This window comes from Oncorhynchus mykiss, chromosome 16, assembly GCF_013265735.2.
Source record: "Oncorhynchus mykiss isolate Arlee chromosome 16, USDA_OmykA_1.1, whole genome shotgun sequence".
Lineage (NCBI taxonomy): Eukaryota > Metazoa > Chordata > Actinopteri > Salmoniformes > Salmonidae > Oncorhynchus > Oncorhynchus mykiss.
This window is the reverse complement of record NC_048580.1, coordinates 60,916,085-60,940,584: the sequence shown is the minus strand read 5'-3', so window position 1 is coordinate 60,940,584 and position 24,500 is coordinate 60,916,085. Positions and strand designations below refer to the sequence as shown.

At 43.4% G+C, this 24,500-nt stretch overlaps 1 protein-coding gene and 1 long non-coding RNA gene across 5 annotated transcripts in view; both read left to right on the top strand.

Moving 5' to 3' along the window:
* Nucleotides 1-23,839, top strand: part of LOC110492486 (glutamate receptor-interacting protein 2) — a 54,054-nt gene extending 30,215 nt beyond the window's left edge. For 3 of the 4 annotated variants that reach the window (XM_021566848.2, XM_021566847.2, XM_021566849.2), the window contains exons 15-24: nucleotides 393-456; nucleotides 1,273-1,418; nucleotides 2,092-2,236; nucleotides 7,293-7,432; nucleotides 11,628-11,807; nucleotides 11,961-12,132; nucleotides 13,254-13,368; nucleotides 13,789-14,013; nucleotides 20,851-20,997; nucleotides 21,087-23,839. In XM_021566848.2, the coding sequence (XP_021422523.2) occupies nucleotides 393-456; nucleotides 1,273-1,418; nucleotides 2,092-2,236; nucleotides 7,293-7,432; nucleotides 11,628-11,807; nucleotides 11,961-12,132; nucleotides 13,254-13,368; nucleotides 13,789-14,013; nucleotides 20,851-20,997; nucleotides 21,087-21,284 (1,532 nt within the window). In that variant the 3' untranslated portion in view covers nucleotides 21,285-23,839. The other variant, XM_021566850.2, reaches the window with a different exon arrangement.
* Nucleotides 14,020-16,246, top strand: LOC118939567. The gene is made up of 2 exons (XR_005036571.1): nucleotides 14,020-14,338; nucleotides 16,052-16,246. It is a non-coding gene; the product is annotated as an uncharacterized LOC118939567 (long non-coding RNA).
* Nucleotides 23,840-24,500: the final 661 nt, after the last annotated feature.

The window sequence follows — 24,500 nt, the reverse complement described above, 5'->3', positions numbered from 1 at the left end:
TGCTCTGTGATCCATAACTGTGGCCTAGACTGTCATGAAGGCTACTGCCTCATTAAGTCTGATGAATAATAATGGTCCTCAAGCATTTATCACCTCTTTCACACTTTAATGAACCTGGAAAAGCAATAAAGGACAGTAACTCTCTGTACTACATAGAATATGTTAGTGATGTCACAGATACTGAAGCTAGTAGGGCAGGCCATCAGTTGACTTGTGATACATGCAATGCTTTTGGACTGTGTGCACTAAAGTAGAACATGCAGGGATCCAGAGCAAATAAAAATAATTTGGGCAACAGTCAACTCCTGAAAAGTGTTATTTTTATTCCCTGACTGTCTGTCTCTGTGCATGTTATTAATGTTTAATTTAATGGTGTCTGTCTGTCTGAACAGCAAGCAAGAGACCTGACAAACCTCTGATCATCTCTGATATCAGGAAAGGAAGCATAGCCCACAGGTATGTCCAGCCTCCCAATCACATGGGGGAGATTCCTCAAACAAATTACTTGCTTTACTGCCACAGGTCTGGGGTTAGTTTCACCTGGTCAGTATACTAGTCATGAGGAGAACCAATAATGTTTCCCAACCATGTGACCTTAAAATGATAGTTCACCCAAATGACAAAATAACTTATTGGTTTCCTTACCCTGTAAGCAGTCTATCGACAAGGTATGACTGCAATCCAGGCTTTGGTTTAGTTTCCATGGCACCGTTTCCACAGGCTAAAGTTTTAGAGGCTCAAATCCCATTCAAGTCATGAGACCGATATTGTAATTTTTCATCTATTATGTTAAAGGCATACTTTGAGATTTTGACAATGAGGCCCCTTATCTACTTCTCCAGTCAGATGACCGCATGGGTACCATTTTTATTTCTCTCTGTCCAGTATGAAGTTAGAGGTAGTTTGGCAAGCCAATGCTAATTAGCATTAGCACATGCTAGCAGTTACCCATAGACTTCCAGTCAATGCGCTAATACTAGTTAGCATTTGCTCTAGTGCTAGTTAGCAACTTCCTTCAAACTGCACGCAGAGACATGTTATCCTTGAGTTCATCTGACTCTTGTGAGTAAATACAAATCTCAGTGACTTAGTTGAGCTTCATAATCAATTTAAGATATTTTAGAAAAATACTATTATCAGTCCCTTGAAATCAAGTATAAGCAGCTTTGAGATGCAAAGCAAATGTCAGGTACAAACTCACACAGTAGTATTAGATTTAGTTTAACTCATGTGGTTTAATTTCCTGCCCACCTCTCACCTGCCTGCTAATAGGACGGGTACATTGGAGCCAGGGGACAGGCTGCTGGCCATCGATAACGTGCGTCTGGAGAACTGCACCATGGAGGATGCTATGCACGTGCTTCAGCAGGCAGAGGACATGGTCAAGCTCCGGATCCAGAAGGACGAGGACAACGCTGGTAGGATGAACACAGCCGTGCTTCAAAAATAAACATGCAGTCCTTATTTGCATGGAGAGGTGTGTCTAGAAGAGACGGACGGCAGGTAGCCTAGTGATTAAGAGCATTGGGCCAGTCCCCAAGATGACTAGGTGAAAAACTTGTCAATGTGCCCTTGATAAAGGCACTTACCCTAATTGCCCCTGTTAGTCGCTCTGGATAAGAGTGTCTGCTAAATGAATTAAATGAAAATGTACAATAACACATTTCTATCCAATTAGGTTGAATTCCCCAGTAGAAACATATTTAGACTATGTATACATTTCTGTCTATTTAAATGACCTAATATAAACAGCGTTACATACCATTTGGTATAAGGAAGTTAGAATTTGTGATGGATGATTGTACTGTAATGCCCACTCTTATCAAATATTTTTATGTTCAACACCATCAGAAATACTTGGTAAAATTCTATTTGAAAAATAACTGCGATTAAATGGTGACTTGGTATATGTCATGTGGCTGCTATATTTGTCCTACAAAATGTCTACTTATACATGTTTTATTTGTGTCTCATAATGTCTCATGTTGCGTGGGAGCCGTTTTGGATGTGACCCATATTTGAGCTAGACTAGTTCATCCCTTTATGTAATTGTCATATTTTTCATGTGTATGCTCTCTCTGTCCCTGTCAGATGAGCTGGAGATGTCTGGTTCCATTATCTACACGGTGGAGCTGAAGCGTTACAACGGCCCGTTGGGTATCACCATCTCAGGCACAGAGGAGCCCTTTGACCCCATAGTCATCTCAGGCCTCACCAAGAATGGCCTGGCTGAAAGGTGAGAGGTCATGTGCCAAGGGCATGAGGTTGACTCTCCTATTATAAGAGTGGAAAAAAGGTGATGAGACTACAGACTGGCTCCGTAGGTGGGATTTTGTACACATTTAATTTGTCAAAAGCGCCTGCCTTGTCTGCTCTGCTTCATTGGTACTGATCTGTATGGAGAGGTGAAAGCAATATGGCAGATGCCCACTTACCAGGCATCTGCTTTCACTCTGGGTTTTCTATACAATTATTTAATATCAGTTTAGATAGAGGAGGCCTCTTTAGACTGTTGGACTATTGAGATGCACCTTCACTCTCCTGTTATGGTTGTGATGTATGGCTGAGAGGAGGACCCTACAGACTATTGTTATGGTTGTGATGTATGGCTGAGAGGAGGACCCTACAGACTATTGTTATGGTTGTGATGTATGGCTGAGAGGAGGACCCTACAGACTATTGTTATGGTTGTAAAGTACGGCTGAGAGGACAACCCTACAGACTATTGGTATGGTTGTGATGTATGGCTGAGAGGAGGACCCTACAGACTATTGTTATGGTTGTGATGTATGGCTGAGAGGAGGACCCTACAGACTATTGTTATGGTTGTGATGTATGGCTGAGAGGAGGACCCTACAGACTATTGTTATGGTTGTAAAGTACGGCTGAGAGGACAACCCTACATACTATTGTTATGGTTGTGATGTATGGCTGAGAGGAGGACCCTACAGACTATTGTTATGGTTGTAAAGTACGGCTGAGAGGAGGACCCTACAGACTATTGTTATGGTTGTGATGTATGGCTGAGAGGAGGACCCTACAGACTATTGTTATGGTTGTGATGTATGGCTGAGAGGAGGACCCTACAGACTATTGTTATGGTTGTAAAGTACGGCTGAGAGGACAACCCTACAGACTATTGTTATGGTTGTAAAGTACGGCTGAGAGGACAACCCTACAGACTATTGTTATGGTTGTAAAGTACGGCTGAGAGGAGGACCCTACAGACTATTGTTATGGTTGTGATGTATGGCTGAGAGGAGGACCCTACAGACTATTGTTATGGTTGTGATGTATGGCTGAGAGGAGGACCCTACAGACTATTGTTATGGTTGTGATGTATGGCTGAGAGGAGGACCCTACAGACTATTGTTATGGTTGTAAAGTACGGCTGAGAGGAGGACCCTACAGACTATTGTTATGGTTGTGATGTATGGCTGAGAGGACAACCCTACAGACTATTGTTATGGTTGTGATGTATGGCTGAGAGGAGGACCCTACAGACTATTGTTATGGTTGTGATGTATGGCTGAGAGGAGGACCCTACAGACTATTGTTATGGTTGTGATGTATGGCTGAGAGGAGGACCCTACAGACTATTGTTATGGTTGTAAAGTACGGCTGAGAGGACAACCCTACATACTATTGTTATGGTTGTGATGTATGGCTGAGAGGAGGACCCTACAGACTATTGTTATGGTTGTAAAGTACGGCTGAGAGGACAACCCTACAGACTGTTGTTATGGTTGTGATGTATGGCTGAGAGGAGGACCCTACAGACTATTGTTATGGTTGTGATGTATGGCTGAGAGGACAACCCTACAGACTATTGTTATGGTTGTAAAGTACGGCTGAGAGGACAACCCTACAGACTATTGTTATGGTTGTGATGTATGGCTGAGAGGAGGACCCTACAGACTATTGTTATGGTTGTGATGTATGGCTGAGAGGACAACCCTACAGACTATTGTTATGGTTGTGATGTATGGCTGAGAGGAGGACCCTACAGACTATTGTTATGGTTGTGATGTATGGCTGAGAGGAGGACCCTACAGACTATTGTTATGGTTGTGATGTATGGCTGAGAGGAGGACCCTACAGACTATTGTTATGGTTGTGATGTATGGCTGAGAGGAGGACCCAACAGACTATTGTTATGGTTGTAAAGTACGGCTGAGAGGACAACCCTACAGACTATTGTTATGGTTGTGATGTATGGCTGAGAGGAGGACCCTACAGACTATTGTTATGGTTGTAAAGTACGGCTGAGAGGACAACCCTACATACTATTGTTATGGTTGTGATGTATGGCTGAGAGGAGGACCCTACAGACTATTGTTATGGTTGTAAAGTACGGCTGAGAGGACAACCCTACAGACTGTTGTTATGGTTGTGATGTATGGCTGAGAGGAGGACCCTACAGACTATTGTTATGGTTGTGATGTATGGCTGAGAGGAGGACCCTACAGACTATTGTTATGGTTGTGATGTATGGCTGAGAGGACAACCCTACAGACTATTGTTATGGTTGTGATGTATGGCTGAGAGGAGGACCCTACAGACTATTGTTATGGTTGTGATGTATGGCTGAGAGGAGGACCCTACAGACTATTGTTATGGTTGTAAAGTACGGCTGAGAGGACAACCCTACAGACTATTGTTATGGTTGTGATGTATGGCTGAGAGGAGGACCCTACAGACTATTGTTATGGTTGTAAAGTACGGCTGAGAGGAGGACCCTACAGACTATTGTTATGGTTGTGATGTATGGCTGAGAGGAGGACCCTACAGACTATTGTTATGGTTGTGATGTATGGCTGAGAGGACAACCCTACAGACTATTGTTATGGTTGTAAAGTACGGCTGAGAGGACAACCCTACAGACTATTGTTATGGTTGTGATGTATGGCTGAGAGGAGGACCCTACAGACTATTGTTATGGTTGTGATGTATGGCTGAGAGGAGGACCCTACAGACTATTGTTATGGTTGTAAAGTACGGCTGAGAGGAGGACCCTACAGACTATTGTTATGGTTGTGATGTATGGCTGAGAGGAGGACCCTACAGACTATTGTTATGGTTGTGATGTATGGCTGAGAGGACAACCCTACAGACTATTGTTATGGTTGTGATGTATGGCTGAGAGGAGGACCCTACAGACTATTGTTATGGTTGTGATGTATGGCTGAGAGGAGGACCCTACAGACTATTGTTATGGTTGTAAAGTACGGCTGAGAGGACAACCCTACAGACTATTGTTATGGTTGTGATGTATGGCTGAGAGGAGGACCCTACAGACTATTGTTATGGTTGTAAAGTACGGCTGAGAGGAGGACCCTACAGACTATTGTTATGGTTGTGATGTATGGCTGAGAGGAGGACCCTACAGACTATTGTTATGGTTGTGATGTATGGCTGAGAGGACAACCCTACAGACTATTGTTATGGTTGTAAAGTACGGCTGAGAGGACAACCCTACAGACTATTGTTATGGTTGTGATGTATGGCTGAGAGGAGGACCCTACAGACTATTGTTATGGTTGTGATGTATGGCTGAGAGGAGGACCCTACAGACTATTGTTATGGTTGTAAAGTACGGCTGAGAGGAGGACCCAACAGACAATTGTGATGGTGGGAGTTTGATTCACTTTCAATCATTGGCCTGTGTTGCCTACTAGAGTGGATATCTGTGGAAACAGCAAGCCCTCAAAGCCTCACTGTGATATTTAAAATATATCAATAAACAATAGTATGGTCTGTTTGTCAGTCAGCCCTTTATTACTGTCTGGTCAAACAGCCAGGCAGTTTTAAGGTCACAACCATACAGAAAAGCTTATGAAACTGGGGAGATATCAGCACTCTCATCACCTTCTCATTACAGCCCAACCAATATATTGTTTCACCAATATTATTGGCCTTTTACCAATATATCGATATCTTCCGATAATTCCACAGATTTTTTCAATAAATAGGATGAAAAAGGCAAACATGGATTGACGCTGTCCCAGGAAAATTGTTTCTTCTCTAGAAGATTTTATTCATGAAATTGTGAAATCAATGACTCTTATTGGCATCGTAACAATGATCGTCAGAGGAGTTTGACTGCAAGTTCCAACAGAATCACCTATATTCACAACAGCCTTATTTCCCTGACCGTCTTTCCCTAGGCAGTATAGGCGTGCCGCAAAGTGGCATGAGATATCCTTAGTGTTGGCACACAAAACAGAAAAGTCTTAGAATGTTGTAACTAGATGTCCATACATGTTGAGGATATTACATCATGTAATAGCATCATGCCATGTGATGACATGTAACATCCTCAACGTGTATGGACATGTAGTTACAACATTCTAAGACTTTTCTGTTGGTTTTAGGTGGTTTGAACAACCAATTACCGATGTTGTAACGTTGACTATCATTAAATGTGAAGCCTGTATATTATGAAATCAGTTCTCTGTGTAATTTAATTATATGATTAAACTAATAATTTAACTTTAGATTTCTTCACCATTTCATCGTGGGGATGATCTCCACGTTTTCTTGTCTTGTCCTTTGGTAGAGTTGCCAACCATTTCAGCATGTAGTGACAGCTATATGTTTTCTGATCTCAATGTACATTTTGTCGGGAGTCCTTTATAAGCACTCGTCTTGGAGGGTGGTTCCATGACGTTTGGGGTATAATGTCTGTCCTCACGGGGGTGTGGCCACTGACTAGTTATGACTATATGAAAACCCGTACTATCTTTAAGAAGGTTAACATCACATTTCATATTTTCAAAAGTATTCCTATACTCAATAATTTATTTTATACAACATTCAGATCCATAATTGGGAAGTGTATACAAACAAAGAAACAGTAATGTGTGTCTTCTGTCCTTCATGACATCACCAAATGAAACAAACTCTTCATGACTGTTCCTTAAGTGTCCATGGACCACTCAAACTTCTTGGAATACAGAAATACTGCTAAATTATTCCACCTTTTAACGTTACCATACTGCAAAGTCTTTCTTTGTGGTGACAAAGGGATTCTCCACCTTCATTTGGGCAGAGTAGGGAAGGGAGTTTCGGTATTTACGTCCATCATAAACCTGTGGTGAGAGAGGGGGGCTGCTATGATCCTCACCCAAAAAGGGCGCGTCGTGACACCAATTACCGTGTTGCTTTATTATCTATTGTTTATTATATGCTGGATATGTTTGTTGTAGTTTTGTACCCTTGGAAATGACAATGTTTTCAGTGGCATCCTCCTCCTTCAAAGGGATACAAATATTGTCTTCTAATGTTTGTAGGACTGGTGCCATCCATATAGGGGACCGTGTCTTGGCCATTAACTGTGTGAGTCTGAAGGGGAAACCACTGAGTGAGGCCATCCATCTGCTCCAGATGGCCGGAGAGACTGTCACCCTCAAGATAAAAAAACGTCAAGACGGTATGTATCGTTATTGTTAAGTTGATTAAATTGATTTTTAAAAAGTATGCATGGAAGGGGATGTGAAGCCTCCTTTATTGAAGACTCTGATTGGATGGAAGGAACGACTGCCATCGTTGGATTTGATGTTGACAAACTGAATATTCTCTCGTTAGAAGCATTTCATTGACATAATTAAATAGAGCTGGATCGATATGATTTTTTGGGGGTCCCATACTGATTTAGATTTTGGGGGGGACAAAGCTTACCTATACCGATATATCTGCCGATATGCAGTTTTACAGAAGAGAAATTAGTGTCATTTTTCTGTTCCGAGTTCCATCTCCGACCCCACGCTTAAGGTGGTGTCCATTGCCAAAGGGACAAGCACATCTGACATTACCACTGAAGGGAACCGGAGGCTCTTCATGATGAACCGTCTTCGCCACTTCACCCTCCCCAGAAGACCTTCTGGCAGTCTACACCTGCTTTGTCCATCCAGTGCTCGAGTACACCGCTCCGGTATGGCACCCATGTGTCACAACCAATTTGACAAGGTCCAACGAAGTGCAACCAAAATCAACATGGGCCCCACCTACACCCCCTACGACTCTGCATGCAATGACCTGGGCTTACAGACCTTGGAATCCTGCCGCACCTGCCTCTGCTGATCCTTTGGCCCAGACGCTTGTATAATCCCAGGATTACAGTATGTGGCTGCCTCCGACGAGAGGCCATGTCATTAGCCGATCTACCTGATCCAGTCACAAACTGAACTTTGACAGATACTACAACAGCCTTATGCCTTACATTGAGAGATTGCTTAATGCTGCTTGACTGTAATGTTGTATACGAAATCTTCATTTGTATTTGATTTACTTACATAGGTCTATGTATGCTGCAATTCAGCTTTTAGCTGCAAACGTGTACAGTACAATTCAAATAACTTTAAATATATGTATTTATTTATTTAACCTTTTATTTAACCAGGCAAGTCAGTTAAGAACAAATTCTTATTGACAATGACGGCCTACCAAAAGGCAAAAGGCCTCCTGCGGGGACGGGGGCCTGGAATTATACAAATAAATACAATCTAAATATAAATATAGGACACAACACTACATGAAGAGAGACCTAAGACGACAACATAACAAGGCGGCAAAACATGACAACACAGCATGGTAGCAACACAACATGACAACCACATGGTAGCAACACAACATGGTAGTTGCACAAAAACATGATACAAACATTGTTGGGCAAAGTCAACAGCACAAAGGTCAAGAAGGTAGAGACAACAGCCACAACTGTCAGTAAGAGTGTCCACGATTGAGTCTTTGAATGAAGAGATTTGAGATTAAACTGTCCAGTTTGAGTGTTTGTTGCAGTAGCGAACTGAAAAGCGGAGCGCCCCAAGGATGTGTGCGCTTTGGGGACCTTTAACAGAATGTGACTGGCAGAACGGGTGTTGTATGTGGAGAATAAGGGCTGCATATCTCAGAAAGGGAGGAGTTAGGCCCAAGAGGGTTTTGAAAATATGCTTCAACCAGTGGGTCTTGGGACGAGTAGACAGAGATGACGAGTTTTCAGAGGAGTATAGAGTGCAGTGATGTGTCCTATAAGGAGCATTGGTGGCAAATCTGATGGCCGAATGGTAAAGAACATCTAGCCGCTCGAGAGCACCCTTAACTGCCGATCTATAAATTGTCTCAGTAATCTAGCATGGGTAGGATGGTCATCTGAATCAGGGTTAGTTTGGCAGCTGGGGTGAAAGAGGAATGATTACGATAGAGGAAACCAAGTCTAGATTTAACTTTAGCCTGCAGCTTTGATATGTGCTGAGAGAAGGACAGTGTACTGTCTAGCCATACTCCAAAGTACTTGTATGAGGTGACTACCACAAGCTCCAAACCCTCAGGGATAGTAATCACACCAGTGGAAAGAGGGGCATTCTTCTTCCCAAACCACAAGACCTTTGTTTTGGAGGTGTTCAGAACAAGTTTAAGGGTAGAGAAATCTTGTTGGACACTAAGAAAGCTTTGTTGTAGAGCGTTTAACACAAAATCCGGGGAGGGGCCAGCTGAGTATAAGACTATCATCTGCTTATACAGTTTAAGTCGGAAGTGTACATACACTTAGGTTGGAGTCAATAAAACTCGTTTTTTCAACCACTCCACACATTTCTTGTTATCAAACTATAGTTTTGGCAAGTCGGTTAGGACATCTACTTTGTGCATGACACAAGTAAAGTTTACATACACCTTAGCCAAATATATTTAAATTCAGTTTTTCACAATTCCTGACATTTAATCCTAGTAAATATTCCCTGTTTTAGGTCAGTTATGATCAACACCTTATTTTAAGAATGTGAAATGTCAGAATAATAGTGCAGAGATTTATTTCAGCACGTTCTCAGTGGGTCACAAGTTTACATACACTCAATTAGTATTTGGTAGCATTGTTTAAATTGTTCAACTTGGGTCAAACGTTTCGGTAGCCTTAAATAAATTGGGTGAATTTTGGCCCATTCCTCCTGACAGAGCTGGTGTAACTGAGTCAGGTTTGTAGGCCTCCTTGCTCGCACAAGCTGTTTCAGTTCTGCCCACAAATGTTCTATAGAATTGAGGTCAGGGCTTTGTGATATATCCACATCATTTTCCTACCTCATGATGCCATCTATTTTGTGAAGTGCACCAGTCCCTCCTGCAGCAAAGCACCCCCACAACATGATGATGCTGCCACCCCTGTGCTTCTGAGTTTGGGATGGTGTTCTTTGGTTTGCTAGCCTCCCCCTTTTTCCTCCAAACATAACGATGGTCATTATGGCCAAACAGTTCTATATTTGTTTCATCAGACCATAGGACATTTCTCCAAAAAGTACGATCTTTGTCTCCATGTGCAGTTGCAAACCGTAGTCTGGCTTTTTTTATGGCAGTTTGGAGCAGTGGCTTCTTCCTTGCTGAGCGGCCTTTCAGGTTATGTCGATATAGGACACGTTTTACTGTGGATATAGATACTTTTGTACCTGTTTCATCCATTATCTTAACAAGGTCTTTTGCTGCTGTTCCCGGATTAATTTGAGCTTTTTGCACCGAAATACGTTCTCCAGGAGACCGAAAGTGTCTCCTTCCTGAGCGTTATGACTGCTACGTGGTCCCATGGTGTTTATACATGTGTACTATTGGAGGTCTACAAAAAAATTTAAAATGTCTTGGCTGATTTCTTTAGATTTTCTCATGAGGTTAAGCAAAGAGGCACTGAGTTTGAAGGTAGGCCTTGAAATACATCCACAGGTACACCTCCAATTGACTCAAATTACGTCAATTAGCCTATCAGAAGCTTCTGAAGCCATGACAACATTTTCTGGAATTTTCCAAGCTGTTTAAAGGCACAGTCAATTTAGTGTATGTAAACTTCTGACCGACTGGAATTGTGATACAGTGAAATAATCTGTCTGTAAACAATTGTTGGAAAAAATACATGTCATGTACACAGTAGATGTCCTAACCGACTTGCCAAAACTATAGTTCAACAAGAAATTAGTAGAGTGGTTGATAAATGAGTTTTAATGACTCCAACCTAAGTGTATGTTAACTTCCGACTTCAACTGTCTGTGTATGTATGTACGTATGTATGTGTATTTATTTAGTACACCAAACATTAGGAATACCTTCCTAATATTGCGTTGCACCCCCACTTTTGTCCTCAGAACAGCCTCAATTTGTCAGGGCATGGACTTTACAAGGTGTCAAAAGCGTTCCACAGGGATTCTGGTCCAGGTTGACTCCAATGCTTCCCACAGTTGTGTCAAGTTGGCTGGATGTCCTTTGGGTGGTGGACCATTATTGAAACACACAGGAAACTGTTAAGCTTGAAACCTCAGCAGCGTTGCTGTTCTTGACACAAACCGATGCACCTGCTACCGTACCCCGTTCAAAGGCACTTTTTTATCTTCCTTCTCTACATGGCACACATACACAATCCATGTCTCAATTGTCTCAAGGCTTTAAAAATCCTCCTTTAGCCTGTCTCCTCTTCATCTGCACTGATTGAAGTGGATTTATCAAGTGACATCAATAAGGAATCATAGCTTTCACCTGGTCTGTCTGTCATGGAAGGAGCAGGTTTTCTTAATGTTTTGTACCCTCAGTGTATTTTATTACATAATTGAGTTATGATTCTCACTTAACTCTCCACTGACTTTGTTCCCATGCAGAATCAGATGTGCAGCAGATGTCGGAGCAAGCAGGGTTCCTGAGCGACACAGAGGATGAGCTGACTGACTCTCAGAAGACCAGTAAACATTCAGGGGTGTACTCTGCCACCGTGCCCAGCATGGACTCTGCCATGAGCTCCTGGGACGGCTCCGGCATCGACGCTGACTATGGCAGCCAAGGTGAGGACAGAACATGGACGCGTAGTCATTACCAGTTTAGACAACCAGTTTAGGTCACTTTAGATTGATATGCTCACATGACTCTCCTGAAATCAATTGTTGGGTGTGTAGAAAGTTATGTTTTTTTTGTTTGTTTTTGTCGCTTGTGTGCAGGAACGTATCTCCACAGAGCTGCAGATTTGACTTTCCAGCCTAATGAGTGGAGACGCACCAAACCACCCAGGACCCAACCCAACTCCATCTCCACTGGCCTTACCGGCCTTACCCACCACTCCCACCTCTACGATGGGAGATACACTGAGGATGACTGGGATAAGGCTGCTGGGTGAGTGCCTACTTTAGGCTAACAGGATACAGCAAGTATAAGACACTACAGTGAAATTATTACTTGCAAGCTCTTGCAAACAGCAGGATTCAGTATCAAAGTGAGAGGACATTATATAAAGGAAGGAGACACACAAGAAATATGAAGAGAAAGAACACGAGAATGCATGCTATATACAGGGTCCGTGCCAGTACCATGATTACAATGAGCATGGGGTACTGCTGTCTGGTTCCGGGGCTGTTTGTGCTTTTTCCAAGTCATAAAGCACATAATACAGATCTGGCTAATGGATTTGATAGTTGTAATAATTTGTTTCATTCTGTGGCTTTCAGTGTTCTTTTTTCCTTTTAATCTACGTGTATGCCTTCTGTATGCCTTCATCTATGTAAGCAATGATCATAAATGTTGAAGTGAGATACAAAAAAATCTGTCTTTCAAGTCTGGTTTAGTCTAAAACTCTATGTATTGATTCACTGACAGCTATTGATTTGGAAAGTGAATCCAATAAATCTGCAATGTCACTCAAATATTTGGATTTAGAATGTTTTTCTAAATCACCACAGTTGTTTCATTCCTCCATTTTATCTGCTCCTATCTGTGCTTTTTCTCCCTTTCTCAGGTACTCTCTCTCTCATCTGCTTTACTAACTGCACGTGAGGCTCCTGGTGTTTCACATAAACGTGTATTTTTCTGTCGCTTTTTGTCTTCACCAAACCTGCCCCTCTAAAACACCCAAAGGCCCCATGGACACACCTCTGCCTTGTCTGTTGCCTCACTCTTAACTCTTCACTTGATTTTTTTCTGAACTTTTGTGTCCCTCACTGCCACAAACTGTCTACACCCTAAGGCTTTTTGAGTGGCTTAACTTTTAAACGATGAACTATCTGCATGAAGACTCTTTCTATTCTAAGGGACTACACTGTTCTGTGTTAGAGAGAGCGTTTACTCTTGCCCTCACTGAGGCCTGAAAGGTTTTTAAAGGACCTCTCAACGTCATGCAGTCCATTGCCTGCATTACCCACGCTGCTTTGCAGGCAACAACTGTTTCAAACCAGTCTCAAAACACCCCAGTCTCTGGACAGCAAGACTCCTCTCATGTTCTGGTTCCTGCATTGTCATAGATACGCCAGCCCCCCTAGTTACCATGGCACCCGGAAACAAGAGGATAGCTTCTGGTCCCAGGCACTGCAGGACCTAGAGACCTGCGGCCAATCAGAGATACTCAGGGAGCTGGAGGTAAGCTCCCTCTATCTGTCCCAATCTGCTACTAAAATAACCAATTGGGGTGGCAGGTAGCCTAGTGGTTAGAGCGTTGGACCAGTAACTGAAAGGTTGCTTAATCGAATCCCCGAGCTGACAATGTAAAGATCTGTCGTACTGCTCCTGAACAAGGAGGTTAATCCACTGCTCCTGGGCCGTCATTGTAAATAAGAATTTGTTCTTAACTGACTTGCCTAGTTAAATAAAATACAAATAAATAAAAGCCTGATTGTCTAGACCGTCCAGACTCCTGCTCCCACTTTGATCATTGGAGACATTGGCACAAAGCCTCCCTATTAAATCAAGCTGTGAGTGTGCATGTCTTCAGTTATACATGTATATCATGTTATTTTATTCACACACCTGTAATTTAACAATCCTCTTGTCTTCTCCCAGGCGTCCATGACTGGCAGCACTCTCAGCCTGTATCTGGAGGAAACGAGGTCCCAGGATGACTCGGTGCTACAGAGCAGAATCAGTCCTGTGAAGAGGGGTCCCATTCATGACGAGCCCAAAACCAAAAGCAACCTGCAGAGATCAAACAGGACCAGGGACACACCACCCAGGGGGAGAGGGGAGCCCCAGGAGACCAGCTCCCCTACAGCCCTGGAACTACTGAAGGTACATGGCAGGATTGGAGGCAGCATCTCAATTCCGTTAATTTAGGAAGTGCATTGAAGTTCCTATTCAAGAACTGAAAAATAATCTGAATTTCAGACTTGTACAAAAGGCCAGCCTTCTCAATCTGATTGGCCTGCAGCCCTGTCAATCACTCTTCATACCTCTGTTCACCTCTGTTCGCTTGGACACATTCCAGGGCTCCAGCCCCACATACCTTGTGTTAGATTGTGTTCACTTGCCGTCTCAAGAAGAAACAAGTATTTTGTAATGACGGACTTCAACATGCTGTTTGCCTATCTTCAAGTGTTGTGCATCCATCGAACATGTAAGTGTTGTGAAATATGTATAGATGTGCAACGTCTGACCCAGAACGAGGCCTATTTGTTAGGCTTTGATTGTTTCAGAGTGAAGTTTGTTATGGTTAGCTTGTAGCTAATGCTAGCGCTATTGTTATTCATGCATGTCTTTGTATTGCCATATTATAAGTAGCCTATTGCATTTCTACATGTGTTGCTATACCTTTGCATTCATTCATGTTTATATTATGCCACAATTTTATCTTTGGATTATTGTATTGCATGTACAGTACCAGTCAAAAGTTTGGACACCTACTCATTCAAGGGTTTTTCTTTATTTGTACTATTTTCTACATTGTAGAACAGTGAAGACATCAAAACTGAGATTCTTCAAAATATCCACCGTTTGCCTTGATGACAGCTTTGAACAATATTGGCAAACTCTCAACTCGCTTCACCTAGAATGCTTTTCCATCAGTCTTGAAGTAGTTCCCACATATGCTGAGCACTTGTTGGCTGCTTTTCCTTCACTGTGCAGTCCAACTCCTCCCAAACCATCTCAATTGGGTTGAGGTCAGGTGATTGTGGAGGCCAGATCTTCTGTTGCAGCACTCCATCACTCTCCTTCTTGATCAAATTACCCTTACACAGCCTGGAGGTGTGTTTGGTCATTGTCCTGTTGAAAAACAAATGATAGTCCCACTAAACACTATAGCAGCCATGCTGGTTTGCCTTGAATTCTTAATTAACCACTGACAGTGTCCATGCGTCACGGTAGGAACCACACATGCGAAGATCCATCAGTTCACCTACTTTGCGTCACAAAGACACGGCGGTTGAAACCAAAAATCTCAAATTTGGACTCATCAGACCAAAGGACAGATTTCCACAGGTCTAATGTACATTGCACATGTTTCTTGGCCCAAGCAAGTCTCTTCTTCTTATTGGTGTCCTTAAGTAGTGGTTTCTTTGCAGCAATTCGACTATGAAGGCCTGATTCAGTCTCCTCTGAACAGTTGATGTTGAAGTGCGTCTGTTACTTGCGTCTGTTACTCTGTGAAGCATTTATTTGTGCTGAAATTTGATGCTGGTAACTGAAGAAATGAATTTATCCTCTGCAGCAGAGGTAACTTTGGGTCTTCCTTTCCTGTGGTGGTGCTCATGAGAACCCGTTTCATCATCAGTGCTTGGTGGTTTTTGCAACTGCACTTGAAGAAACTTTCAAAGTTCTTGACATTTAACGCCTTGACTGAACTTCATGTCTTAAGGTAATGATGGACTGTCGTTTCTCTTTGCTTATTTGAGCTTTTCTTGCCATAATATGGACTTGGTATTTTACCAAATAGGGCTATCTTCTGTATACCACCCCTACCTTGTCACAACAAAACTGACTGGCTGAAACACATTAAGAAGTAAAGAAATTCCACAAATTAACTTGAAATGCATTCCAGACCTCATGAAGCTGGTTGAGAGAATGCCAAGAGGTTGCAAAGCTGTCATCAAGGCAAAGGGTGGCTACTTTGAATAATCTCAAATATAAAATCTATTTTTGTTTAAAAAAAATTTGGTTACTACATGATTCCATATGTGTTATTTCATAGTTTTGATGTCTCCACAATTATTTTACAATGTAGAAAAACCTTGGAATGAGTAGGTGTCCAAACTTTTGACTGGTACTGTGTTTCTATTTCTTAGTCTCTTTTAAGTGGATCCTAATGCTTGTATTGTTTCTCCATTTTTAGAACCACACAACAATATAAAGAACATTAATGGAATCAGCTGTGGTGGTGACCAAATGTTCAGTATGGGCCTCAGCATGGACAACACTGTAGTGAGAAGAACCTAAGCAATCAGCATAAGTTACTAGCGGGTGAGGGCATTCACAGCCGAGCTCCTGTTAGCCAATTTTTTCATTTTTAATTTAGCTACCAATAGTTTTTTTTAAAAATTCGAGACAGATTCTAACCTGCTATAGTTAAGATGTTGAGGTACCCAAAGAGGAGTTTGTGCGTCTCACCACGAGACAACCATCACCACCCACCTCAGCCCACCCCCGCCATACGAAGCGGTCACGCACCTGAGCCTTCCTCACTTTCTCATCCAAGAGACCCTGGCCTTCTCAGTGGTGAGTGACCACACCCTCTCCAGTTAGGAGCTGCAGAGGGACTACTGATCTATGAGCAGGAAGAGCTCAGGAGGGCGTACTCTAGGTCCTCCCGGCCTGAGTCACCACCACAGGAGCACCATTACTGCCGTTATTCTCCTGACCGCAACCGCTCTAGGCCCCCCTGGCTAGAGCCATCGTCATGGCCTCAGAAGCACCACCACTGCTGATACTTCCATAGTCAGCCCGGCTGCTTACCTGAGAGACTCTACTCCAGGCCCCCGGCCAGAGTGTTCACCACCTCAATGGGAGCATTGGGACTTCTACTACGTTCCGAAGTGGCCCACAAGGCGTAGTCGCTCCAACATTTTTATATATATTTTTTACATCCCTTTTTCTCCCCAATTTTGTGGTATCCAATTGGTAGTTAGTCTTGTCCCATCGCTACAACTACCGTACGGACTTGGGAGAGGCGAAGGTCGAGAGCCGTGCGTCCTCCTAAACACAACCCAACCAAGCCGTGCTGCTTCTTGACACAATGCCCATTTACCCACAAGCAAGCCGCACCAATGTGTCGGAGGAAACACCGTACACCTAGTGACCGTGTCAGCGTGCACTGCACCCGGCCCACCACAGGAGTCGCTAGTGTGCAATGGGACAAGTACATCCCTGCCGGCCAAACCCTCCCCTAACCCGGACAATGCTGTGCCAATTGTGCGCCGCCCCATGGGTCTCCCGGTCGGGGCTGGCTGCGACAGAGCCTGGACTCGAACCCAGAATCTCTAGTGGCACACCACTTAGACCACAGCGCGTCGGGAACACCTCCTGGTCCAGATCCCAAGCCAAGCTGTGGATTCTATGCCTGCTCCTAGTATGTAACCACAGCCTGCAGCTACTGGCAAGGTTAAGTGCAGGCTTATCCACCCTGGGTTGCCAGCACCATGGTAATTACAGCCCCAAGGGTCCTGCTACCGCCAGACCTACCAGATGTCGCGTGTGAGTCAGTGTGAGTCAGTCTCCCTGTCAGGTCCAGAGTGGGTTTTCCTTCTTAGGTCCAGAGCTACTTTACCTGTCAGGCCCAAGTTATTGGCACTAGGCTCCCAGCCATAAGATGTTTTAGTTTCAAAGTCTACAGCTCAAGTCAACCCTAAGTCCACTGCTCCACCAGGCTAAAGGTTCTTTGCCACACTAGGTCTGCAGCTTCTGCCCTCAGTTAGTCCTCAGCCCCCAGTCTCAGTTGACAAGCAGTCCGATCCCTCAGTGCTACATGCCAAACCTCCTGACCCGTCTTCAGGGCCCAGCCTGCCCCTGCCTCCAGATCCCTGATGAGCCTCGGCCAGGGGTCCTCACCTGCTCCACCATGGGTGCCATTGCTTTCAGCAGTGGTGAGGCAGTCACCAACCTCAGCTGCAACAGCCAATGAGCTGCTAACGACAGTTGTGGCCGGCATGCCACAATCCTCCGCAGCAGTAGGCAAGCCACCACCTCCAGCCATGACCAGCCTCCGGCATTTTACTCAGCGCCAACAGATGGACTAGAGTTAGAGGGTCCTTTGCAACACTTGTGTTGTTCCATTGGGCTGCCCAAAGCTCTGTCTGCGCCTCTGTGCACCTCCCTTCCCTTGCGGCCCCTAAGCCACTTATGTATACCAGTGCCGGCACCCTCCTGGCCCCTATGGTCCCCTAATTGGATACCCTTCACTGCCCTGGTCCCTTCACTTTCCTGCCTATCCTGCAGGATAGGACTAGGCCCTTTCAGGACTTAACCCCCAAAGAAATCCAGGTGCGGCTATACAAAAGGCTGCCCCTCTCAAACTGATTGGCCTGCAGCCCTGTCAATCACCCATTCACACCTCTGTTCATCCAACCAATCAGGGCACTTGGACACACTCCAGGGCTCCGCCCCGCACACCTCTTGGTAGAGCTTGTTCACCGACCGTCTCGAGAAGAATAAGTATTGTGTAATGACTGACTTCAACATGCTGTTTTCCTTTCTTGAACATGTGAAATATGTGTAGGTGTGTGCAATGTCTGACTCAGGACGAGGCCTATTTGTTAGTCTGAGTGTTTTTGAGTGAAGTTTTATGGTTAGTTTGTAGCTAATGCGTGTCTTTGTATTGCCATATTATAAGTAGCCTATTGCATTTCAACACGTGTTGCTATACCTTTGCATTCGTTTATGTTCATATTATGCCACAATTTTGTCTTTGTATTATTGTATTGCATGTACATCTATTTCTTAGTGGATCCTAATGCTTGTATTGTTCCTTTTTTAGAACCACACAACAATATAAAGAACGTTAATGGAATCAGCTGTGTGTGCGTGTGGTGGTGACCAAGTGTTCAGTATGGGCCTCAACATGGTGTTTTAACACGCAGTGCGTGGGTAAAGCCACCACAAGACCATATTACAACCTACACTGTATGTGTTCTGATAATTGCGTTGTTTGTTGTCAGTTCATATGCCTTGCGACTGTGATATATAGGCCTACAGGCCGAGACAATAAGACAATGGCAGAACAAATTCAACCACACCTTTGTTTTATAACAAAACCGGATAGTCTGAGACGCATATTACATGTAACAAAGTTACATGACCTACAGCATGGTTAAGTAAATTAATATGTCCAACATTTTCAGACAGAAATCAGAACCATGGACAGCCACATCATATTTAGCTTATGTTGGACTAAATTAAAATAAAATAAATGAAAATAACAAAAAACGATGGATTTAGAACCACACAGTTACCACAAGTCGCAAAATAACAGGAGTTGCCTCCACTATTCCAGCACCATCTCAACTTCATTTCAACATCAAATCACCTCTGTTTAGTCTAAAACAGTGACAACTAAAATATGCCAGAATTGTTTTCATTTATTTTAATTTAATTTAGTCCAACATAAGCTAAATATGTGGCTGTCCATGGTTCTGATTTCTTGCGCGCATGTTTGCCTGTTCCTGCAAGTAGAAAAACATGTTGAGTCACCCAACTTGCAGAGAAACGCCAATGCCATCCTCTCATGTTGACGAAACGGTCTATCACGCTGTCATGCAGTACAGGCTTTAATTTTTTGTTGTCCTAGACTACCTGGCTAAAATGCTTGCTCGCCTAACTTCCATTCATGGGCAACGTTAGCTCGTTAATATTACCCTTCCACCTCTAGCTGCATATTGAACTTCCATCATCTCAGGCCAGGGGCACAACAATGTATGAATTAATGGTTGGATCAGAATCGCCATTATAATCATTGGCCAGTACAGAGAATTAAGTAAAACCACAAGTCCAAATTCCTATCTCTATCCATGGCTAATTTAGGAAAGAGATAATTTTAGCTAGCTAGCCACTGGAGGACGACAACACGAGATGCAAAAAGTCATATTGTTTCTGTTTAATGACCTATGCTCTCAAAGTAATTTGATAGGAGAGATGCCAAATCCAAGCTAGCTTCCCTTGACACTATTTCTTTGATTTCTTTCACCTGGACCATTCATAGTTGAGCTGTGAATGTCAAGGGAGACCAAATGCTCGCTGGCTTCCCTTGCATTTAATGCTACAGGTGGCAACAATGTCATACTCGTTTGGACTGGACAGTATCAGATAATGTGCTACATGTAGAGAGACAGAGGGAAGCTGTTTCACTCCATCGGATGCTTTCTCCTGTGAGATGCATTCAGCCTCTTGCGAATTGAATTTTTTTTTTTGTGGAAGCCTGGCTTCCCGTCGCACCCATGAATACACGCCACTGCACGCAACTCTGCCCATAACTGGGGTCTAACTGGACCCAGTGGATACCAGGCCAGACAGGACTTGTAAAGTGTGGGGTAATAGATGAAGACATAGATAAAACCGCACGCTGAGTCAAATGTTTTGACTCCTGACTCTTCTCTGACGGCTCAGACAGCTGCTTGGCAGTCTCTATACTGCTTGGAAATGGCAGACGTGACCTAAACGCTTTATGTACAGAAGTCTGTTGTGCTGTAATGTACTGTTGGCTTAGGAGGTAGGTTGAGTAAAGGCACAAGCACTTTGAAACTAAACGCCCTTAAAAACAAACATTCATTGAAGATTGAATACATAATTGTTGATATTGGTTTAATTACCCTTGACAGTCATAATCCCACATTAATCTTAGGTTCTGCATCATTTACATTGCAAAAAAAACATGATATGAGTGACTGAGCCTGTAGATGCGTAACCTGTAAAGCTCAATTCACATGACTTGTGCAAGAATAGCATTGTACTGAGCGAGCCATTGTTTTTCCACGGAGGAGGCATTGTGCTCCGCAAGAGGGTTGCGGCGAGCAAGGTCCTTTGGGGTCAGAGTCGTTGCACTCAGACTTTAAGTAAATTTACACCCCACACTGTGCCGGACCCAATGGAGAGCTTGGCGACTTGCACGAGTCAAGTGAATGGGCCTTACTGTCTGTCCTTTAGGTGACCCTGAGGAAGGACCCAGACTGTGGAGACTTCGGCTTCAGTGTGTCAGACGGCCTCCTGGAGAAGGGTGCCTACGTCAACATGATCCGACCAGATGGTCCTGCCGACCAGGCCGGGTTGAAACCCTATGACCGCATTCTGCAGGTACACATCTTTGTTCAACTAACGTAATATTTTTCCCTTCTACAGTATCTACTCCTGTGTGATATATTACCTGACCTCTCCTGTTCCAGGTGAACCGAGCAAGGACCAGAGACTTTGACTGCTGCCTGACCGTCCCCCTCATCACTGAAGCAGGAGACAGCTTGGACCTGGTGATCAGAAGGAACCCCCTGGCACAAGCAGATAATGAGCCGCCACAGGACTGCGAGGACCCGTCTGATTCACTGTTGGACTTCCCATATTACAGGACCAACAGTATCGCCCTGTGACCAAGGTCCAGGTGGGAGATTATGGATTAATAGGCACTGCACATTACACACACTGATTTTGTTTCATATCTCTTGTACAGACACACACACAGAACCACATTCACACATGAGCATACATTTGTACGTGAATATTCACACAGACACACTGTCATTCACACTGTGTGACCAGTGTTAGTCAGTCTAATCATGTGATCTAGAGCAGAGCAGAGGAGACTCTGTCAGGCTCCTATGGCTGTTCTGGAAAAAACACATGTCATTACGTAACAGCTTCTGGATGACAACACTAGCGTTGCTCAGTTCTGCAGAAATCCTAGAGACACACTTCCATCCCAGAGAAGCAGGTGTGTTTGGCACACCACCACAGCATTTATTTTTAATTTTATTTATTGTGTGTTTAATTGACCCTCTGTGACCTTTTGCTGGGTATTGGTGCAGTTACATGTACACACACACTTGACACACGAACGTGGGCACATGCTGTGCTGGACTATTATTTAAGCCATGGGTTGGCTGGCTGCCTTCTCTTTCCCCTCCTGGCCCACATTGCCAACCCCAAGCAAAAACAGCTAACTAGCACCTCCAAATAGATAGAATGCTAAACTGTCACTCACTGTTACTTGCCAAGTATTGCAAATATTTCTATTTTAGATCCCCCACTCTATCCTGAAGTCTAAAATGTTTGTGAAAATGGACTTGGTGACTCAGGTCCAGGCTTAATCCCTGTTATTAAATGGCCATCATATGAAGGACAAATGCTTACGAACGACTGTTTTATCACACCTTCTACTTTGTCCACAACAAAAGTTACATTTCAGAATGTTTCTTTTTCTCATTACTTTTCTCACTGTTAATAGCTACTGGATAGACAGGGCAGAAGTGTGTCTTTCATACTTCTGGGATCAGTGTTTTTGTTTCGCAAGGTTCTCGTCAACGGTTTTATGTAATCAAGTTCACTATATTTATTTTACTAAGCCACACTTTTGTTGATAGCATGCACTAGTAGTTCACCTAAATGAGATCCATGCACTGGTAGTTCCCCAAGTCAGATCCATGCACTGGTAGTTCACCCATATCAGATCCATGCACTGGTAGTTCACCCAAATCAGATCCATGCACTAGTAGTTCACCCAAATCAGATCTGTGCACTGGTAGTTCACCCAAATCAGATCCGTGCACTGGTAGTTCACCCAAATCAGATCCGTGCACTGGTAGTTCACCCAAATCAGATCCGTGCACTGGTAGTTCACCCAAATCAGATCCGTGCACTGGTAGTTCACCCAAATCAGATCCGTGCACTGGTAGTTCACCCAAATCAGATCCGTGCACTAGATTGACTCGTTTTATCACTCATGATTAGATTGTATTGTACCACGATTGGTGATAGTCACATTATTTTGAAAAGCTTTGTCACCCACTAAAGGAGTGTTCCTTATCATAAACACACTACTTGATTGTGTCGTTCAGGTCACATCTCTTTAGATTTCACCCTCAATATCAGCATCTCCCATGTGAGGCCAGGAGTTTGTCCTGACTAGGAAAAGCTCCTGGCTCTAGTCCTATGTATACACGTTTCAGAAGGCATTATACCAGAGTATCAACTCTCAGGAGTCCAGGGTGTGGTTTCCCCACAAACAGACTCTTAAGTGGATCACGTCCCCTGCCAAATGTGGAATAAAATACATTTCAATTGAGATGAGTGATTTCCTTTAAAACCATTTTCATGTATCCGTTAAGGCCCCAACTCAATAAGGTGTGGCCTTGGATTAGAGTATTTTTCTGAACCTCCATGGCTGTTTCTCCCACCCATGTTGGTAAGCATGTAGCTATAGGATTTAATGCCCCACCTAGTAGAAAGCTCACATTGTTCACAAGGGGGAATTGTGGAACATTTCTGCGCTGAACAATTGCCATCTCTTTCCTACTCCGTCAGACAGAATCTTCCCCGGAGATGTTTCCGTTTTATCATGACATTGCATGGTTTTATAAAGCTCTTACATAACATGTCTAGCCCTGGCCTGCTTACCAAGCTGCCTCAGTGGAAATAGGATGATTTGTTTAATGTAATGTAATGGCTGGTGTAGAGATGTAGTGAGACTGCAGTCATGCTGTCCCGTTCAGGGCTCAACTATCTGCTTTTTAATCCTCAGGAAGGAAACCATGTTTTTAGATTATTTCATCACACATGAAAAATGTTCCATTTGATACAGATGTCTATTTTGTTTTTATACATTTTATTTGAGGTGCTTCTGAATATTATTCAGTACACGGTCTGTACATGGTCTCCCTAATGTATAATGTTTTTATTTGTAATGACATTCTGCGTGTGGTTTCTGTATCTAAGATGTGACTGAGTGCAGTATCTGTTCTCTGTACAGTTCTTCTGTTTACATGGTCCCCCAGCTGCAGCCAATCATTGCTATTTAAGTAGGGGGGGGGGGTGGAGTGAGCCAATTTGAAGGAATTTGTTTTGTGAGATGTACATGAAATGGATTACATTTTATTCTTTAATGAGATATTTCCTGCTTTTTATGAAAATAAAGATATGACTGATGGGATGTCTTTTTTTTTCTTGAATTCTTCTAGCTGAGCCGTGATCTTTGCTAGTTTAGGTATTGAGCAAACACTACATGGATCCTCTACCATTGGACATCAAGTGAAGGAACGTTTGCAGAAAGAACATAATGTCCTGAATAGTTTGGTTAATTAAGGATTTCATTACTATTTCTAGAAAGAAAGACCTTACTCCAACCATGTTTGGCCAGCCTCCCCCACACTGTTGATGCCAGGTAACAAGCTGAACATAAATCTGCAATGGTCTCAGACCTGCCACACTCTCACTTCTCTGTAGATGTGAACTGTAGATGTCTTTGTGGGTGAGGTGTTAACATGATTTCCACCGGTCAGTGGATTTATGGCAGAGAGGACACCTAGGATCGTTTACCAGAAGTGTCAATGAGCTGTCACACTGGCTGCCGTAGGGCCGACCCAAGGGGACAAAGTAGGACTCAAGTTCAAATAAATATAGTTGGCTATTTTGGGGAGTGGGGTGCAAGATGTATTGTGATTTGTTGAAGCAGCACTTGCTGAACAAAACAGTATTGATCAGCAAGGTGGAGAGGAAGTTATATTATATTCCTTTCGGTATTAATCAGGTATTACATTTCTCATCACATGAGCATAGTGCACTGAACCACTTCAGCTACACCCATATGTTTC